The sequence below is a fragment of the Notolepis coatsorum genome (assembly GCF_963971535.1).
Source record: "Notolepis coatsorum genome assembly, chromosome: 5".
Lineage (NCBI taxonomy): Eukaryota > Metazoa > Chordata > Actinopteri > Aulopiformes > Paralepididae > Notolepis > Notolepis coatsorum.
Genome location: NC_140169.1, coordinates 161,153,644 through 161,171,475, shown reverse-complemented (window position 1 = coordinate 161,171,475; position 17,832 = coordinate 161,153,644). Strand labels below are relative to the sequence as shown.

At 46.2% G+C, this 17,832-nt stretch overlaps 1 protein-coding gene across 1 annotated transcript in view; it reads left to right on the top strand.

The window, feature by feature from the left end:
* myo3b (myosin IIIB) overlaps window positions 1-17,832 on the top strand; it is a gene marked incomplete at its 3' end in the record, with an annotated part of 495,246 nt that overhangs the window by 231,732 nt on the left and 245,682 nt on the right. The window contains 1 exon segment of the mRNA XM_084314352.1: window positions 780-909. Coding sequence (XP_084170478.1) covers window positions 780-909 — 130 coding nt within the window.

Genomic DNA, 17,832 nt, shown 5'->3' with positions numbered 1-17,832 from the left:
CTGAAAAAAGATACATTGGAAGATATAGTGCATCTTTCTTTAGTTCCAAATGATTAGTATTCGAACATTCCAAAACAATATGACTGTTCTATAGTACACGTTTGTGTTGAAACCTGTGTTGAAATAGTATGTCTCTAAAGATGATCCATGTCTCCAGTACCTTCCTGTTTGATGACTATATGGTTCTTATCTGAACAGCACCAGTCCTCATCTGGACAGGTTTAGCACTATATGGTCCTCATCTGGACAGGTTTAGCACTATATGGTCCTCATCTGGACAGGTTTAGCACTATATGGTCCTCATCTGGACAGGTTTAGGACTATATCGTCCTCATCTGGACAGGTTTAGGACTATATGGTCCTCATCTGGACAGGTTTAGGACTATATGGTCCTCATCTGGACAGGTTTAGGACTATATGGTCCTCATCTGGACAGGTTTAGCACTATATGGTCCTCATCTGGACAGGTTTAGGACTATATCGTCCTCATCTGGACAGGTTTAGGACTATATGGTCCTCATCTGGACAGGTTTAGGACTATATGGTCCTCATCTGGACAGGTTCTATATGGTCCTCATCTGGACAGGTTTAGGACTATATGGTCCTCATCTGGACAGGTTCTATATGGTCCTCATCTGGACAGGTTTAGGACTATATGGTTTTGGACAGGTTTAGGTTTAGGACTATATGGTCCTCATCTGAACAGGTTTAGCGCGTGAAGTCTGACTGTTCTAGTGTTAATCGCATGCTAAAACGGTTGCCCTGTTGTTCTTCTAAAGGTCTTGTACAACGTGAACGGCTTCCTGGAGAAGAACCGGGACACCCTGCCGGCGGACATCGTAGTGGTCCTGAGAACGTCGGAGAACAAGCTCCTCCAGCAGTTGTTCTCCAGCCCCCTGACCAAGACAGGTGAGAACCTGGGAGAACAAGTTATTCTTCTCCTGCCCCCTGACCAAGACAGGTGAGAACCTGGGAGAACAAGTTCTTCTCCTGCCCCCTGACCAAGACAGGTGAGAACCTGGGAGAACAAGTTCTTCTCCAGCCCCCTGACCAAGACAGGTGAGAACTTGGGAGAACAAGTTCTTCTCCTGCCCCCTGACCAAGACAGGTGAGAACCTGGGAGAACAAGTTCTTATCCAGCCCCCTGACCAAGACAGGTGGGAACCTGGGAGAACAAGTTCTTCTCCTGCCCCCTGACCAAGACAGGTGAGAACCTCGGAGAACAAGTTCTTCTTCTCCTGCCCCCTGACCAAGACAGGTGAGAACCTGGGAGAACAAGTTCTTCTCCTGCCCCCTGACCAAGACAGGTGAGAACCTGGGAGAACAAGTTCTTCTTCTCCTTCCCCCTGACCAAGACAGGTGAGAACCTGGGAGAACAAGTTCTTCTTCTCCAGCCCCCTGACCAAGACAGGTGAGAACCTGGGAGAACAAGTTCTTCTCCTGCCCCCTGACCAAGATAGGTGAGAACCTGGGAGAACAAGTTCTTCTCCAGCCCCCTGTCCAAGACAGGTGAGAACCTGGGAGAACAAGTTCTTCTCCTGCCCCCTGACCAAGACAGGTGAGAACCTGGGAGAACAAGCTCCTTTCAGCAAGTTCTTCTCCAGCCCCCTGACCAAGACACTTAACCCCTAAGCAGGTCGGCACCCGTCGGCGTGTGAATTTGTGAGTGAACGGGTGAAATGTGAGGAACAAAAAAAACTGTAAAGAGCTTTGGGATAAAAGAGAGATATAAATGCAACCATCTACCATTTACCATAGTCCACCAAACTAACCCACATTTTCACACGTATAATGGAAAACTTTCCGTGCCACAAACTTCCCGTGATGACAATCCAGGCCGGCTCTGGTTGTATTGTCGTCTCGATTGTGTGCGCCGGGTCTCCTCCATATTTAACGTTTTCAGGTAAGTAGCTAGGTTTTCTTTTTAAAAAGACGTGCCTCCTAACCCCCCCCCCCCCCCCCTCCATCCACTCCCCCCCCTCTCTCCATTCCAAGCCCTCCGCACGCCCGCCGCGTCTGTGGATAAACCTCCAGTCTCCCATTATCTCCTGAGAGGCTCAGCGCTCCCCAGCGCGGGCCTGTGTTTTTATTTTCACTAAGCTGTCCCTCTTGGTTTCCCGCAGCAGCCGCCGCTGAGCGCTATCTCACAGATTGTGGTGCAGCGGGATATTTCCGTGATAAGGTTCTCTAAATACCCCCGGGGGATGAAGGAGCAGTATTTAGAGATTACAAAAGAGCACAACCGTTCTCCGTTCCGCCCTTTCTTTTCCCCGGTCGGGGGGGGTAAATGACGGTTGGTGCTAATGCGCTAGTCGTTAGCCGCCGGGCAGCGGGTCACTCGACGTTAGCTGCGATGCTAATGGGCGCTGTTCAATTATCAGATTCCTCACTTCCTGACTTTATTTCAGCTAAAGCCACATTATACGCTTATCTTCCTCTTCTTTAGGAACCTGTTATTAAATGCCTGCTTTCATTTACGGGAGGGGGGTTGTTGGGGGGGTGGGGCGGATTAAAAGGAGCTCCAATTTACAATAGGTAGCCTTTAGTTAAGTCTCCATTAGGAAAGCCACATGGCGTGTGTGTATAAACTTTAAACAGGAGGATGGACGCGGGGGCCCGAGCGCTCCCGTCGGAAAACACCTTCCTTTTTCTTGGAATTGAATGAACTCCCGAGGAGGAGCTCCGATTTACAATAGGTAGCCTTTAGTTAAGTCTCCATTAGGAAAGCCACATGGCGTGTGTGTATAAACTTTAAACAGGAGGATGGACGCGGGGGCCCGAGCGCTCCCGTCGGAAAACACCTTCCTTTTTCTTGGAATTGAATGAACTCCCGAGGACGAATGCGGTCTATAAAGAGCAAATTCAATGAACGCACGCAAACAGCACTCTGGCTTTTCAAAAGACGCGATGCACTGTTTACCGGGCGACCACGGCACTCTGTGTCCATTTGATTCTAAAAGCCTCTCTCTGCTGTTCTAGTCGTCGGACTGTCTTGTCTGTTTGCTCTCATGTATCTGGTTACATTACCGCGGTGATGAGGAACTAGCTGCCTCATACTGTACTCTACCCATATAACTCTGTATGATAGAATGTACAATAGTACTGTATATAACATATATATACATTTATATTTACCGCATATATATATATACATATTTGTCTGAATATACCTGTATACAATCCTTCTATATACCTACTTATACACCTGCATATAACCCATATAACTCTGTATGATAGCATGTACAATAATGCTGTATATACCGTATATATATATATATTTATATTATTATTATTATTATTATTATTATATTATATATCCACAGCTGTCTGTACATACCTGCATATAATAATTTTACATATCTGTAGATACTATATCTATAACTGTACATATCCCTTACCTACTCCTAGTTACGCTGCTGGCCAGTATGACTTACTACCATAGTGTCTTTATACCTGTATCACTGTACATATTAACACTACAACTCTGTACATACATCTGATTAGCACTATTACTCAGTAGTACTCATTTATATATGTTATACCCAGTTTAATCACCTGTACATTGTATATTACTATTGCACTTTACTGTTACATTTGCACTCTGGTTGGATGCCAAACTTCTTTTCGTTGTACTGTACTTACGGTAATCTGGAGGTTCCCGGTTCGATTCCCGCTCCTCCCGGGCAGCGTGTCGATGTTTCCTTGAGCAAGACACTTAACCCCTAACCCTTAACCCTCCCGATGAGCAGGTTGGGCACCTTGCATGGTCGCCTCCGCCGTCGGTGTGTGAATGTGTGAGTGAACGGGTAAAAATGTGAGGAACAAAAAACGTAAAGCTCTTTGGATAAAAACTGCTACATACTGTAAATGCAGCCATTTACAATACATTTGAATCGAATCTATGATGCGTACGGTAATCATGAAAACACCTCATCCAGAAGGGTCACCAGTAGTTTTTTGTGTTAAAGTGTTTTATGATTCAAGATTCAAGATTAAAGATTGTTTATTGTCATGTGCACAGTTAAACAGACAGTTTGCCATACAATGAAAATCTTACTTTGCTGGTGTTTTATGTACAAACTCTCTTTGATTTCTCATCCACACACAACATTGATCTCTCCACACACACATGAACACACACATACACACACACAACACAACACAACATTCTGCACTCGCACACACAGGTCACTTTAAACACACAAGAAAAGCACACTTTAAAGGAAGGAAAAGGACACTTTAAGAAAATAACTTGTTGTGCTTGTTGTACAGTATAGAGTAACAGCAAGTATAGCATAGGGGCATAGAAGAAAAACTGCACATTGTATAGGTATGATCCAGTTCCACCTTTAAGCGATTTATTAACATTAATTAATGTCTATTTACCATGTCTATTCTTGAATCATTCCAGATTAATCTTGAATCATCCCAGTGCTCTTCCAGTATGTGCATACTCTCTTCAGAGGGGGGGGTTACAACTCTCTCTTCAGAGGGGGGGGGGGGGGGGGGGGGGGGTTGGTTACTCTCAGTCAACTCTCTCCATCATGTGAATCCACTTTGGAGTTGGAGGTCCCTCATTCTCTCATTACATTCCGTGAAACTATAGATCATCTTGTTAGATTAAAAGCCATGAGACACAATCTCCCCTCTCTCTCTCTCTGCGTGTCAATCTGGGGGGAGAGAAGGCCCTCCGCTCCCTTTTAAGTGAGGACGAGGAGCGGAGGAAAAATTATAAATCTATTCTTCGGGGTAAAATCGGGGGAATTTAATTTGCATTTTAGTTCACATTATAGATTCACTGTTATCTGTGAAATTACCGTTATCTGGGGGATCTGATGAAAATCAGTGTTTTTTTTCTTTCTATTTTTTATACCAGGGTGGTTTTCACACTTCTGGGTCGTCTCTCTCTCTCTCTCCCTGCTGATGCGCGATGAGGCCACTAGGGGACAGCCTTGTAGACCCCGCTTCTTTGACATTGAGATGAAAGGGGGAAAACAGTGAGCCTGGAATATCACACCGCACACACAACACAGGCACAGAATTGTAATGCCCCCTCCCTCCCTCTCCCCGCCCCCACCCCTCCCTCCCTCCTCCCACCCCCCTCCTCCCCACCACCCAGTATTATCAAATACAAATATCAAATTGCAATCTCTCGCAGGGAGACCATTTAACCAAAAGCAAACCAAGTGTTCCTATCTGTAAGGGGAGGGTGGGGGGGGGGTTCAAACCACAGAGATTTAAGATGATCTAGAAAGATCCATTGGTGATCTGTAGACGAGACCAGAGGCGCTCGTGAGCTTCAGATCTCGAGCGAGACGGACCGAATAACGATGAAGGGAGAGAGACGCCGGAGAGAACAGCGTGGGGGGTGGGGGGTGGGGACTGTAAGGAGAGAAAGTGAAAGACTTCCACGGTGAAAACAGCGAGGCTACTTGAGCGCCCCCCCTCTAGAATCCGGGACCTCGAGGCTTGTGGCATGTGGTGGTGTTTTGTCAGCGGAAATGGGATGTATTTGCATGGACAAATTCCTCGGAGCCGGGACCCCCCCAACCCCCCCCCACCCCACCTCCAGATCACTGGGATCAGAGTGTTTGAATTGGCTGGTGCTCAGTAGGGACCAACAGGGGCCTGGCCAGCCTGCCTGCGGTGAGAGAGAGAGAGAGAGAGAGAGAGAGAGAGAGAGAGAGAGAGAGAGAGAGAGAGAGAGAGAGAGAGAGAGAGAGAGAGAGAGAGAGAGAGAGAATCCTCCAGGCTGCTCAGGGCACATAACTCACACACACACACACAGACACACACATGCCATTAGGGACACAACGATGGAAATAAGTCTTGGACTTTTCATTCTATCCCTGACGAGGCAAAAAGCTATTCTTCCTGGGGTCCAGCACTTACAACAACAATACAACAATATTCAATACATTACATCATTATTGTTACAAAGGGTCAGATTAAACCGAATATATATATTTATTGTTTGTTATCCCTTGTATAATATTTGTATATCGTTTGATATCCCTTGTATATTATTTGTATATATACACGGAATATCCCTTTACCTGTGTACAAACCAGAGTAATATTCGCTCTCCTATTGGACAGCGACCCCCAGGCGCCAACGACCAAGCCCCCAACGGCAAGTTCAAAGGCAACTCCGGGCATGTCGAAACATGCCCAGAGTCTGCGCAGTAATACGAGACAGAACTGAGGTTGGCACTAGATAATCACCTTACGTATAAATACGGCGCAGGTGTAAAACAGCAGTAGTTCAAGTTCAGTGTCCAAGCCTTCACCACGCATACAACGTGCAGTGAAGTGAGCAACCTTGCATCTAAATAGAGCATTGAGAACCGCGTGCGAATAGAGTGCTAAAGTGTCAGAGTTTAAAGCAGTAACGTTGAGTTCGACTTAATCTAATGTGAAGTAATAGTCGATCATTTATAGTGTATCGTGCGGCTACAGTTCTTCAGTGACCAGCATTACCATCGGTTCGTCGTGTATTTTAGCTAGTGCACTTATCCAGGCTGTGCGGCCTAAATCCGTGCCCACACCCGAGGAGTCCTAGGCAAGAACCGTTGGATATGTACACCGGAGAACCTACACCGGCGACTGCAGAACCATTTCTGGTTGGATTATATTGCTTTGGGACCGTGACCGCTGGAGAAGAGAACCGTCGATCCCACTGTCGTTTGGGATTTACCCCCGTGAGGATCATCACTCGGGCCCGCCTCTAGGAAGAGGCTGGCTAGCTGTCGTCAATGCTATTCGAGCATCTTGGATTACAACTGCTGCTTTGTCTGCTGATCAAGGGAGTACATGCACCGGCTCCTGTATCTGGAGCCTCGTTATTCCTCGTTGACCCAGACTTTGTACCCGAACATTCCTCTACCCCCTACCGGCCTTACACCCCGGAGGGAACCCCCCAGTGTCTCCAGCTGGTACCGGTGTGGCTTATATAATTGCTATACCACAGGTGGCGTCAGCTTAGACCCATCATAGTATTCATACTATTCTCATTGACTTATGCTCTTGACTGACTTTACGTGTGTTCTTCGCCATACAAGCGCAAGCCTAATTCTCAATCTGTAACCTAACGTTGCTTAATAATAATAAATACCCTCCAAATAGAACTTTATGTGTCAATGCCATATTCTTGTGTGGGTGTTCACCATATATATTCATGTACTGTATGGCCAGTAATTAAAGTACATAACTAGTAGTGGTTTAATATATCACAATCTTTAATACAGTCAGGGTATTGTAACCCCTCAGTTACAATTATCAACATCAATTACATCATCAATGACATCAATTACATCATTATCATCAATTACATCATCATATCATCATATTGTACAAGATATTTATTAGTATAAAGTATTAAAATAAAATAAGTAAAATCAAATAAATAGGTGCTTCCTGAGCAGCACTCACTGCCATCAACATAAATACAATTAACAGTCAATTGGTTTTCACCGCTCTGCCATAAGGGTTCAGTGCATGCTCGTTAGTAGATGGTATTAGATAGATAGATGTGTTTAGGGAGGGGGGGCTAGGCTGAAATATGACCGTGTTTAAACTGAAGCACTTGGAAAATGGTGTTATTCTTTTTATATTATTAAAATTATTCTTACAGAGCTATCATGGAATGAAACTCATTGCCAAGCTACTTCGCTGAAATAGAATCCAAAACTACTTTCAAGAAAAATTTTAAATACCATCTACTAACGAGCATGCACTGAACCCTATGGCATAGCGGTGAAAACCAATTGACTGTTTGTTAATTGTATTTATGTTGATGGCAGGGAGTGCTGCTCAGGAAGCACCTATTTATTTGATTTTAATTATTTGATTTGAATACTTTATCCTACTAATAAGTATCTTGTACAATGTCATCCTTAACTGAGGAGGAGATTGTTAATGATGTATATATTGTTGTATTGTTTTAAGTCAAGTCAAGTCAAGAGTTTTATTTGTCACGGCATACAAGCATACAGTGAAATGCGGGGGGTCATGCCCGCAGCGATGTGCAACTGAACATAGTAATAAGACAGGAATGATAATAGGACATTTGTGCAATAATACAATGTGCAATAATACAAGTAATAATAATAACAGGTATATGTACATAAAGTTTACAAGAGCATGGTAAGACATGCTAAGGTCCTGCGATAGTGCAATACACGGTTAGCTACGGATGAGGCACTGGGTCTTATGTACACTACTATACAATGCTATACTATAAAATCTAGTTATACTATGTGTCCTTATGCTAGCTTGCTATATCCTTCTGTTTACTATACAAGAACCACTCCCGTTATTATTTTTTAAGGTGACCTTTTCATTGTGTAAGGTGACCGTTGAGTGTGGGCGTGTGCAGCATGTATGTGCGTTCATGCTAGAGTGACTGCTTAGTGTGTGAGCGTATACAGTGTGTGTGTTGTGTGTGTGCTCATGTGTGCTTGTGTGTGGAGAGTTCAGTGTTCAAGGCTCTGATGGCCTGGGGGAAGAAGCTGAGCCGGAGTCTCTCTGTCCTAGTTGCTGGTGTTCGCAGGCGTTTGCCTGACCGCAGCAGCATGAACAGGTTGTTGTTGGGGTGGTGAGGGTCTTTCCTTATTCTGCAGGCTCTGGATTTGCACCTCTTGTTATATAAGGCCTGCAGGGGTGGTAGTGCAATACCCGTGGTACGCTCGGCTGAGCGCACCACTCTCTGTAGGGCCTTCTTGTCCTGCGCCGTGCTGTTTCCATACCAGGCAGTGTGTTTCCAGTCAAGATGCTCTCTACAGCTCCGGAGAAGGACTGGAGTATCTTTCCCGATACTCTGAACCTCCTTAACTGTCTCAAGTGGTAGAGGCGCTGCTTCGCCTTCTTTACGACTGCGTCTATGTGTGTTGTCCATGTCAGGTCCTCTGATATGTGGATCCCCAGGTACTTGAAGCTGCTCACCCTGTCCACGATAGCCCCGTTTATCCTCAGTGGTGTGTGTGTCCCCTGCTGTGTTCTCCTAAAATTCACGATCAGCTCATTGGTTTTACCAATGTTCAGGAGCAGGCTGTTGTCCTGGCACCAGCGGTCCAGTACCTCAACCTCCTCCCGGTAGGCCTTCTCGTCGTTGTCAGAGATCAGCCCCACCACCACTATGTCGTCCGCAAACTTCACTATGGAGTTGGAGCTGAACTTGGCCACACAATCATGTGTGTATAGTGAGTACAGCAGGGGGCTCAGAACACAGCCCTGGGGGGACCCGATGCTCAGGGTGATGGTGTTGGAGGTCTGACCCCCCACCCTGACCGCCTGGGGCCTTTCACTCAGAAAGTCCAGTATCCAAGTGTCGGACCCCAGGAAGAATAGCTTTTGTCAAAAGTGCAAAAGCTGGGTGGTCAGGTGGCGTAGCGGAGATTGTGCTCGTCACCAATGCAAGAGGCTGCGGTCTCGACTCCCGGAGAGTCAGCATTGCCTTGGCTTGGGCTGATCGCTATACTAACTCGTTTGGCTGAGTTAGGGGGAGGGAAGCCGTGGGTGGGTCCTGGGCGTTGTGGACAGCGACCCCTACAGTTCGGTCGGGGCGGCTGCACAGCGAGGGTAGGATCTGGAGAAAGGTAGTGTGACCTTCCACACGTTACACTCTCCCGGTGAGAATCTGCGCTGCCAGGCTGGCTGCCGGCTGGCTGCACATGTGTCGGAGGAAAGCATGTGACAGTCTCCGGCCTCCCGGACCAACAGTAGGGGGGGGGGGGGGGGGGGGCGCAACAACCAGGAAGGGGGTTGGGAATTGGCATAACCACTAACTGGGATGGGAGAAAAATCGAAAAAAGGAGGGGGGGAAAGATAATAGAAAAAAAAAAAGTGCAAAAGCTAATGGGGATCCTAAATAAACATAAACATAAACATTGATCTGTACTGTAGATGCAGATCCTCGCCGCGTGGAGGACTAATCCGCTACGTTATGGACGGGCAGGGATTCTGAAACACTTAAACACACTGCGTTCATACTTTTAATGAATTCCGCCGGTCAACCCCTATGCTTGCCTGTACCTAATATGTCGAATTATTGTTTGTTTTGTCTGTACATGTCTGATGTAAATATTTTGACCTGTTTTTAACCTGTTCTTAATTACCTGTATGCCATATATGTTATGCTTTCTTTTTAGCATCTTTTTAACACCAGGCCCAGGGACAACAGTTGAAAATTAGCTTTGGCTAACACTGTCTCACACATTTACTTTATGTCCATTAATGTGTGCTGTCTAGGGCTGACCTTCAATTTTTTTTTGGAATTCGAAGCTTCGGGGCCAAGATTCGATTTTAATTCGACGCTTCGAAATAATTTTCTTTTTAATGTTGTGGGACTTGTACAGCACTTTGTTCAACTTTGTCAGTGCTGTAAAGTTTAAACCTTTTTAAATCTTAGACAAACAAAACACTTTGCTTTCACGAAATATTGTAAGCCGTCATTTGAGGCTTTATAAAAGCAGCACAATGAACACAAATCTGTCAGTGCCGAGTCCGACCTCATCTTAAATAACAAACAGCATTGCTTGTTGTAGTTAACAAAGAGAGGCAGAGTTGATTTTGCAATTATTTTTAAAATCATATATTTTTAATAATCGAATTTTCTTTTCATATTCGAATCCCATGCCCATCGAACGAAGCTTCGAAGCTTCGAAGTATTTAAGACAGCCCTAGTGCTGTCCCTGTTCAAATAAAGTTAAACTGAAACTGAAATGATTTTCAGGGTGGGGGGGGGGGGGGGGGGTCTTACATCTCACCGGTTGCCGCGGTTCAAATTGTGTCAGGCTTTAAAAAAGATTTTTTTTTAAGTGAAATCCACCCGATCAGGAAAACTGGACAATGTTATTCCTATGATCTCAGATGGTTCAATCAATAACTTTGAACGTGAACAAGGCAGAAAACTCCGAAGTAATCTATAGACAAGAGCGGGAGCCGCTCTATTGACGACGACTTGGAGACGGATGCTGTGGACTCATCGAATATTTATTTGAGCTTATATAATATATTATGAATAAGTTAGTTGTTGCAGACAGATAGAGCGCAGATACTGTGCCCATGGTTTTGTGGTTTCATCACTGTATCCACAAAAGCTTTCCAGCTTTGAGTTTGGTACTTGCTCACATTCACAAACTTAAAGGAACACGCCAACATTTGGGGAAATTAGCTTATCGTCTTCTTCTCTAGAGAGAGACAAGAAGATAGATACCAGTTTCCTCTCTGTGCGTTCAGTAGAAAGCTATCTGGCTGCACGTTAGCCTAGCTTAGCACAATGAATGGAAGCGGACATGGTCGGTTAGCCTTCAGGAGAGGTGTTAGTTGGACAATGTCTCTAGGCTAACGGCACTGTCCGCTTCCATTCATTGTGCTAAGCTAGGCTTTAACTCTCCTCTGCCCGTGACAGTAGTATCTCCCTTCCTCCACGTAGCCACGGGACGGGCGATGATATCTGCCACAGTACCTAATCAGTATTAGTGCGCTCCCTAAAGCAAAGAGCCCAATCAAACTATTTCATATCACAGCAATAATGTGATTTCTGTTATAGGGTGGATTTTTCCTCCATGTGGAATCATATCAGGAAGTGACTCATTGAGCAGTAACTCATTCGGAAATAACTCATTCGGAAATAACTCATTCAGCAATACTTCATTCAGCAATAACTCATTTGGAAATAACTCATTCAGAAATAAGTTAAATAACTCATTCAGCAATAACTCATTCAGAAATAACTCATTTAGCAATAACTCATTCAGCAATAACTCATTCAGCAATAACTCATTCAGAAATAACTCATTCAGGGAGAAACAATAAAAGACAACTAGACAATTCCGCGTGGGGGAAATTGTGAAAGTGTGGGTGACGCCTGTGCACCGCCAGCCAACGGGAGAGGGTCTCTCGCGAGTCTCTATGACAAACGGTTCAAAGGATACAAAAAGGGGGCGCGGCCTAAGGATCGGGGAGTGGTCAACATAGACCATTTGAAACTTTTCTGACTTTTCCGAGTTTTAGAGATTTTTCGGACTTTTCCGAGTTTACGAAATTGTTTGGACTTTTCAGTTTTTGAAATTCTTCAGACCTTTCCGAGTTTTTGAAATTTTTCGAACTTTTACGAGTTTTTGAAAATGTTTGTAGTTTTCAGTTTTGAAAAATTTTCGCATTTTTCAGAGTTTTCGTATTTTTCCGAGTTTTTGATTTTTTTGGGATTTTTCCGAGTTTTTGGATTTTTCCGAGTTTTTGGATTTTTCCGAGTTTCCGGATTTTTTGGATTTTCAGATTTTTCCGAGTTTTTGAACTTTTTCGGATTTTTCCGAGTTTTCGGATATTTCCGAGTTTTTGGATCTTTCCGAGTTTTCAGATTTTTCCGAGTTTTTCGGACTTTTCCGAGTTTTTGAAATTTTTCTGACTTTTCAGAGTGTTTGAAATTTTTCGGACTTTTCGGACTTTTTGAAATTGTTCGGGACTAAGGGGGTGTGGCCTAGGGGGCGTGGTCTAATGATCGGGGGAGTGGTCAACATCGACCAATGAAAGAGGATATCCCTACCGAGTACAATGGCACAATCCGCAAGTCTCTACGACAAACGGTTCAAGAGATACACTGAGGGGGTGTGGCCTAAGGGGGCGTGGTCTAAGGATCGGGGGAGTGGTCAACATCGACCAATGGAAGAGGATATCCCTACCGAGTACAATGGAACAACCCGCAAGTCTCTACGACAAACGGTTCAAGAGATACACTGAGGGGGTGTGGCCTAAGGGGCGTGGTCTATGGATCGGGGGAGTGGTCAACATCAACCAATGAAAGGTGGTCAACATCGACCAATGAAAAAGGATATCCCTACTGAGTACAATGACACAACCCGCAAGACAGAGGGCGCTGTCCAGCAATTCAGTACTGCAACACAGAGGGGCAATGAAGGGTTAAGTCGATGAGGTCATTGGCAGGTCAGCTGAGCCATGAGCATGAGCCTCACAGCTGTTAGGCTGAACCAATCATGAGCCATGAGCCACACAGGTGATGTAATCACAAATTACTTGCACTTTCCATCCAATGCATGTCTATGGAGGCAGATGCATGACTGCATTGTCACGTTGATTAAAAGAAAACTATAAGAGATGAAGCGTTGTGACGCGCACGTGAGCACTTAAACGAGTAGGCGAAGGGTTGTGTGCGATATTGTGGCATTCCGTCGGTCGGTGGCGATCGGAACAGAAGGGTAAAAAAGCAAAAAAATCATCGCATTCCTAGAGTGGGATTACATTGCGGTCTATGGGGAGGAGAACCTTCAAACAAATGGTCGTCAGTTAAGATAGAAATGTCCAATTCCATTTATTTTTCTTTTGTGAGCGAGCTGACAGTCGTGTCATCGTTTTGATGTGTCTTTTTTCTACGTCCAAAATTGAGATCACTCTTGCAATTTACCCAAGGTAGTGGAAAAAAGATAATTTCAGCTACCGCACTCTAACTTGCAATGCATTTCCAATGGGACCGACATTTTACCGTTTAAAGTCGATTCGTAGCCAAACGGTGCAGTTAAACTTTCCGAGTTTGAATAATAATAATAATAATAATACATCTATTTTATATAGCGCTTTTCCAGGTGCTCAAAGACGCTTTACATGGGCAGGAGAAACAAACTATGGCAAAACAAAAAACAGAACAAAAATAATACATGACAGAAATAAAATAACATCGACAGAATTAGAGGTCAAAAGCAAGATTGAAAAGGTGAGTTTTGAGGGCTGATTTAAAAGATGTCAGGGTGTTTGCATCACGGATATGGCTGGGGAGGGCATTCCAGAGGGAGGGGGCAGCAGCAGCAAAGGCCCTGTCGCCCCAGGTCCGGAGCCTGGTCGTGGGAGGTGTCAGGAGGTTGGCATCTGCAGACCTAAGGCGACGGGTGGGCGTGTGACGGTGGAGGAGGTCGGACAGGTAGGGAGGGGCAAGGTTGTTGAGGGCTTTAAATGTGATGAGTAGTATTTTAAAATGTATCCTGTATTTGATTGGAAGCCAGTGGAGGTCGTGGAGGACAGGGGTGATGTGATCAGAGCGACGGGTGGAGATGAGCATGCGGGCAGCAGAGTTTTGGACATATTGGAGTTTATTGAGGATAGTGTTTGGTGAGCCGTAGAGGATGCTGTTGCAGTAATCTAGTCTTGATGATATGAATGCATGAACCAGTGTTTCAGCAGCGGAGAGTGATAGGGAGGGGCGGAGACGAGCAATGTTCCGGAGGTGGTAGAAGGCCGATTTGGTTATGTGGTTCACATGGCGGAGGAAAGAAAGGGTGGAGTCCAGGATGATGCCAAGGTTACGGACGTGAGTGGAGGGGGTGACAATGGTACCATCAATATTTAGGGTGAAATCCTGGGTGTGGCTGGTGAGGGATTTTGGACCGATAATGATGATTTCTGATTTATTGCAGTTTAGTTTAAGAAAGTTATTTTGCATCCATGTTTTGATGTCTGTGAGGCAGGTGCTGAGGGTGGAGAGAGTGGCTGGAGTGATAGTCTTGGTGGAGAGGTAGAGCTGAGTATCGTCTGCATAACAGTGAAAACGCAGGCCATGTTGGCGGAGAATCAGACCAAGTGGAAGGATGTAGAGGATGAAGAGCAGGGGACCAAGTACTGAGCCTTGGGGGACACCATGAGTGATGGGGGCAGTGGGGGATTTGCAGTTGTTGATAGAGATGAATTGGTGCCTGTGTGAGAGGTATGATTGGAGCAAGGTGAGGGGGATTCCGGAGATGCCAACGGAGGACTGGAGACGAGTGATGAGGATGGGGTGACTGATGGTGTCAAAAGCAGCGCTGAGGTCTAGGAGAATGAGGATGGAGAGGGAACCAGAGTCGGCAGAGAGGAGTATGTCGTTGGTGACCTTTAGAAGAGCAGTTTCGGTGCTGTGTTTGGTGCGGAATCCGGATTGAAATGTATCATAAAGGTTATTGTTGTCGAGGTAGGATTTTAATTGGGAGGCAATGGCTCGCTCAATTATTTTTGAGAGGAAGGGGAGGTTGGAAATGGGGCGGAAATTATCAAGGGTTTCAGGGTTGAGACCGGGTTTTTTTAGTAAGGGGGTGACAGAAGCAATTTTGAGGGCGGGGGGAAATAGGCCAGTGGTCAGAGAGGTGTTTACAATGGAGGTGATTAGGGGAGAAAGGGCAGGGAGACAAGCCTTGACTAGGATGGAGGGGATAGGGTCCAGGATGCAGGTAGAAGTTTTCATTGTAGAGAGAATGGAGGATAGGTCCGATGCAGTGATTTCAGTGAAGGATGTAAAAGGTGGGTTGGGCGGTGGAGAGGGGGTTGAATCCGGAGGGAAGATAGTGTTGGCGGAGGCAATTGTTAGTTGGGTGTGGATTTTGTCAATTTTTGTTTGGAGATGTGACAGATAGGAGACACATTTACTGACAGTGAAGGAACAGGAGATTGTGTCAGAGGGTTTAAGAAGTGTGTTGATGGTGGAAAACAGAGTCCTGGGGTTGAATAGCGCTGTTGCCATAGGCAAGCCGGTCGTTTTGATACCTTTCACGTGTATGGGGCGCGAACGCTCTGGCAAGAGTAGTGTTTGCAAAATCGGTGGAATAATAATAAAGAATAGTATAGTATAGTATAGGTCACCCACACTAACTAGCGGCCTAACGATGTCTAAGTTGACGCCGCTAAGATCAACGCCACAATTTATTGTAACATATAATATAACCGATAGGGCAAACTGTGAGGTTTCTGTCCTTGCTCACCTACTCGCTCTGTTCCTTTAAACCACCTCGCTCTGTTTTCCATTTGTTTCTGTTAATAATTTCATTCCCCCATTCACACGCTTCTTCCCTGAGACATCGTTGATTGGTTCTCTCCCGTCCACACGCTTTTCAATCACATCCCCCAGCTGTCACTGCTTGTCAATCAATCAATCCCGTATTATTTATACCCCGTTTCCCCACTCAAGTTTTGTTGGATCGTTTTGATATTTTCTGTTTGCATTCGCCGTTCCTGCTGCTGCTGTTGTTCCCTGTGCTTTACCTCCAGGATATCCAAGAAGCCTTCCTCTTGGACACCTTTTTCCCGTGGCGATGCGCTCGCTCCGCTGCTGTTCCAGCGCTCTTTACGCACAACGCCTGGGTGAGTTTTTAATGACTGTCTTTGATCAAATTCCGTTTTCGTGTGTTTTTATAACACTGAAGATTACCACCTTTTTATCAGACAGTCACTCACCCAGCGGTTGCCCTTTTGATTGTTTCACTGGGATAATATTTTGACCTAACATCTCCCACTGTGTGTTTATCACACCGAAGATATTATCACATTGGATTGTATTTTGGACTTCGCTCTCAGTGTCTATTTTTGCACCGAAGATATTTTTCACTTGGGATTGTGTTTTGGAACATTGCTCACTGTGTGTGTTTACACGAAGATTAGTTCACTTGGATAACTTTTGTTTTTGGGTACAAGTCACCTCTCCTGTTCTCCTGCTCGTTCTACCTGCACCCTGTGTTGACTCGCTCCCTCTCTCTCTCTCTCGGTCCCGCATCACCTCGGAGATTCTGCCGAGAGAAGTCTGCAGAGCGGCTCTGACGTCAGCATTTGCTACCCCCTACTACCACCTCGGGAGAAGCTGCAGAGCAGCAGAACATTTCCATCCTTGCTTGAATTCCTGTCTTGTTTAGACTCTTCCTATTCTATGCTGTTTAATTAGTCTCAATAAACAAGCCCCTGTTTTTGGCAACTCTGAATCCTACTCTCTTGTGTGGCTGCGTTTGGGGTCGGTGTCAAACCATAACATTACGATCCAACCAAAATGACGACCCCAGCCGACACAGAGAGGGTCAGAACCGCACTTGCTAATCAAGTCGAGTTGACCAGGGATCACAGTCTCCAACTAGAGAGGGCTGCGGCTGCGGTGCAGGATCTCAGAGAACAGGTCCTGCCTATTCAGGGGTCAATGGCCGCTCTGGCGGGACAACAATCCGGTATTCTCGCTCAGCTTCACTCGCTGAGCGACACCGTTAATGCTTTACTTCCTTCACATCCTTCAGGAGCATTCACCGCAGCCCCAGCAGATCCCGCACCTCGGGAACCCCGTCTCTCAGTCCCACGGCTGTTCGACGGCAATCCCGAGGAGTGTGCCACATTCATCATGCAATGTGAGTTGGTTTTCCGTCATCAACCAAGCCGTTTTACTGCTCGAGGGTCCCAAGTGGCTTATATGACGAACTTGCTTTCAGGCCATGCTGCCCAGTGGGTCACTTCCTCCTGGGCAATGGATGCAGATTTTGTTTTCTCCTATCCAGACTTCGTGGCGGAGCTCCGCAGAGTGTTCCACCATCCAGCCCGAGGTCTGGACCCCGGAGCCCGGTTGGGGACTTTCCGACAGGGGAGCGGCAGGGTGACGGACTATGTCCTGGAGTTTCGACTGGCGGCGGTGGAGAGTGGATGGAACGACCCTGCACTTCGCCTAACCTTCTTGAGGGGACTCAGTGACGCAGTCCGGGACCAGCTCGCTACCCGGGAGTTGCCCGACTCCCTCGAGGACCTGTTTAGCCTCGTCATCCGCATCGACGGACGCCTCCTGGAGAGAAGGCGCGAGAGGACCCGACTGTTACCTCCGGAGGTACCCCGGATTCCCCGGACGCATGACGTCACTCCTGGACGCCCTGTCCTCAACACTACTGGTGGTAGCAGGCCTCCCCGTTCGGTTCGCGAGGAGGAACCCATGCAGCTGGGACGCTCTCATCTGAGCCAGGCGGAGCGTGAGGCAAGGCTCAGGTCCGGTCTCTGCCTCTACTGCGGAGGTGCGGGACACCGAATCGCCGACTGTCCCACCCGGCCAAAAGAT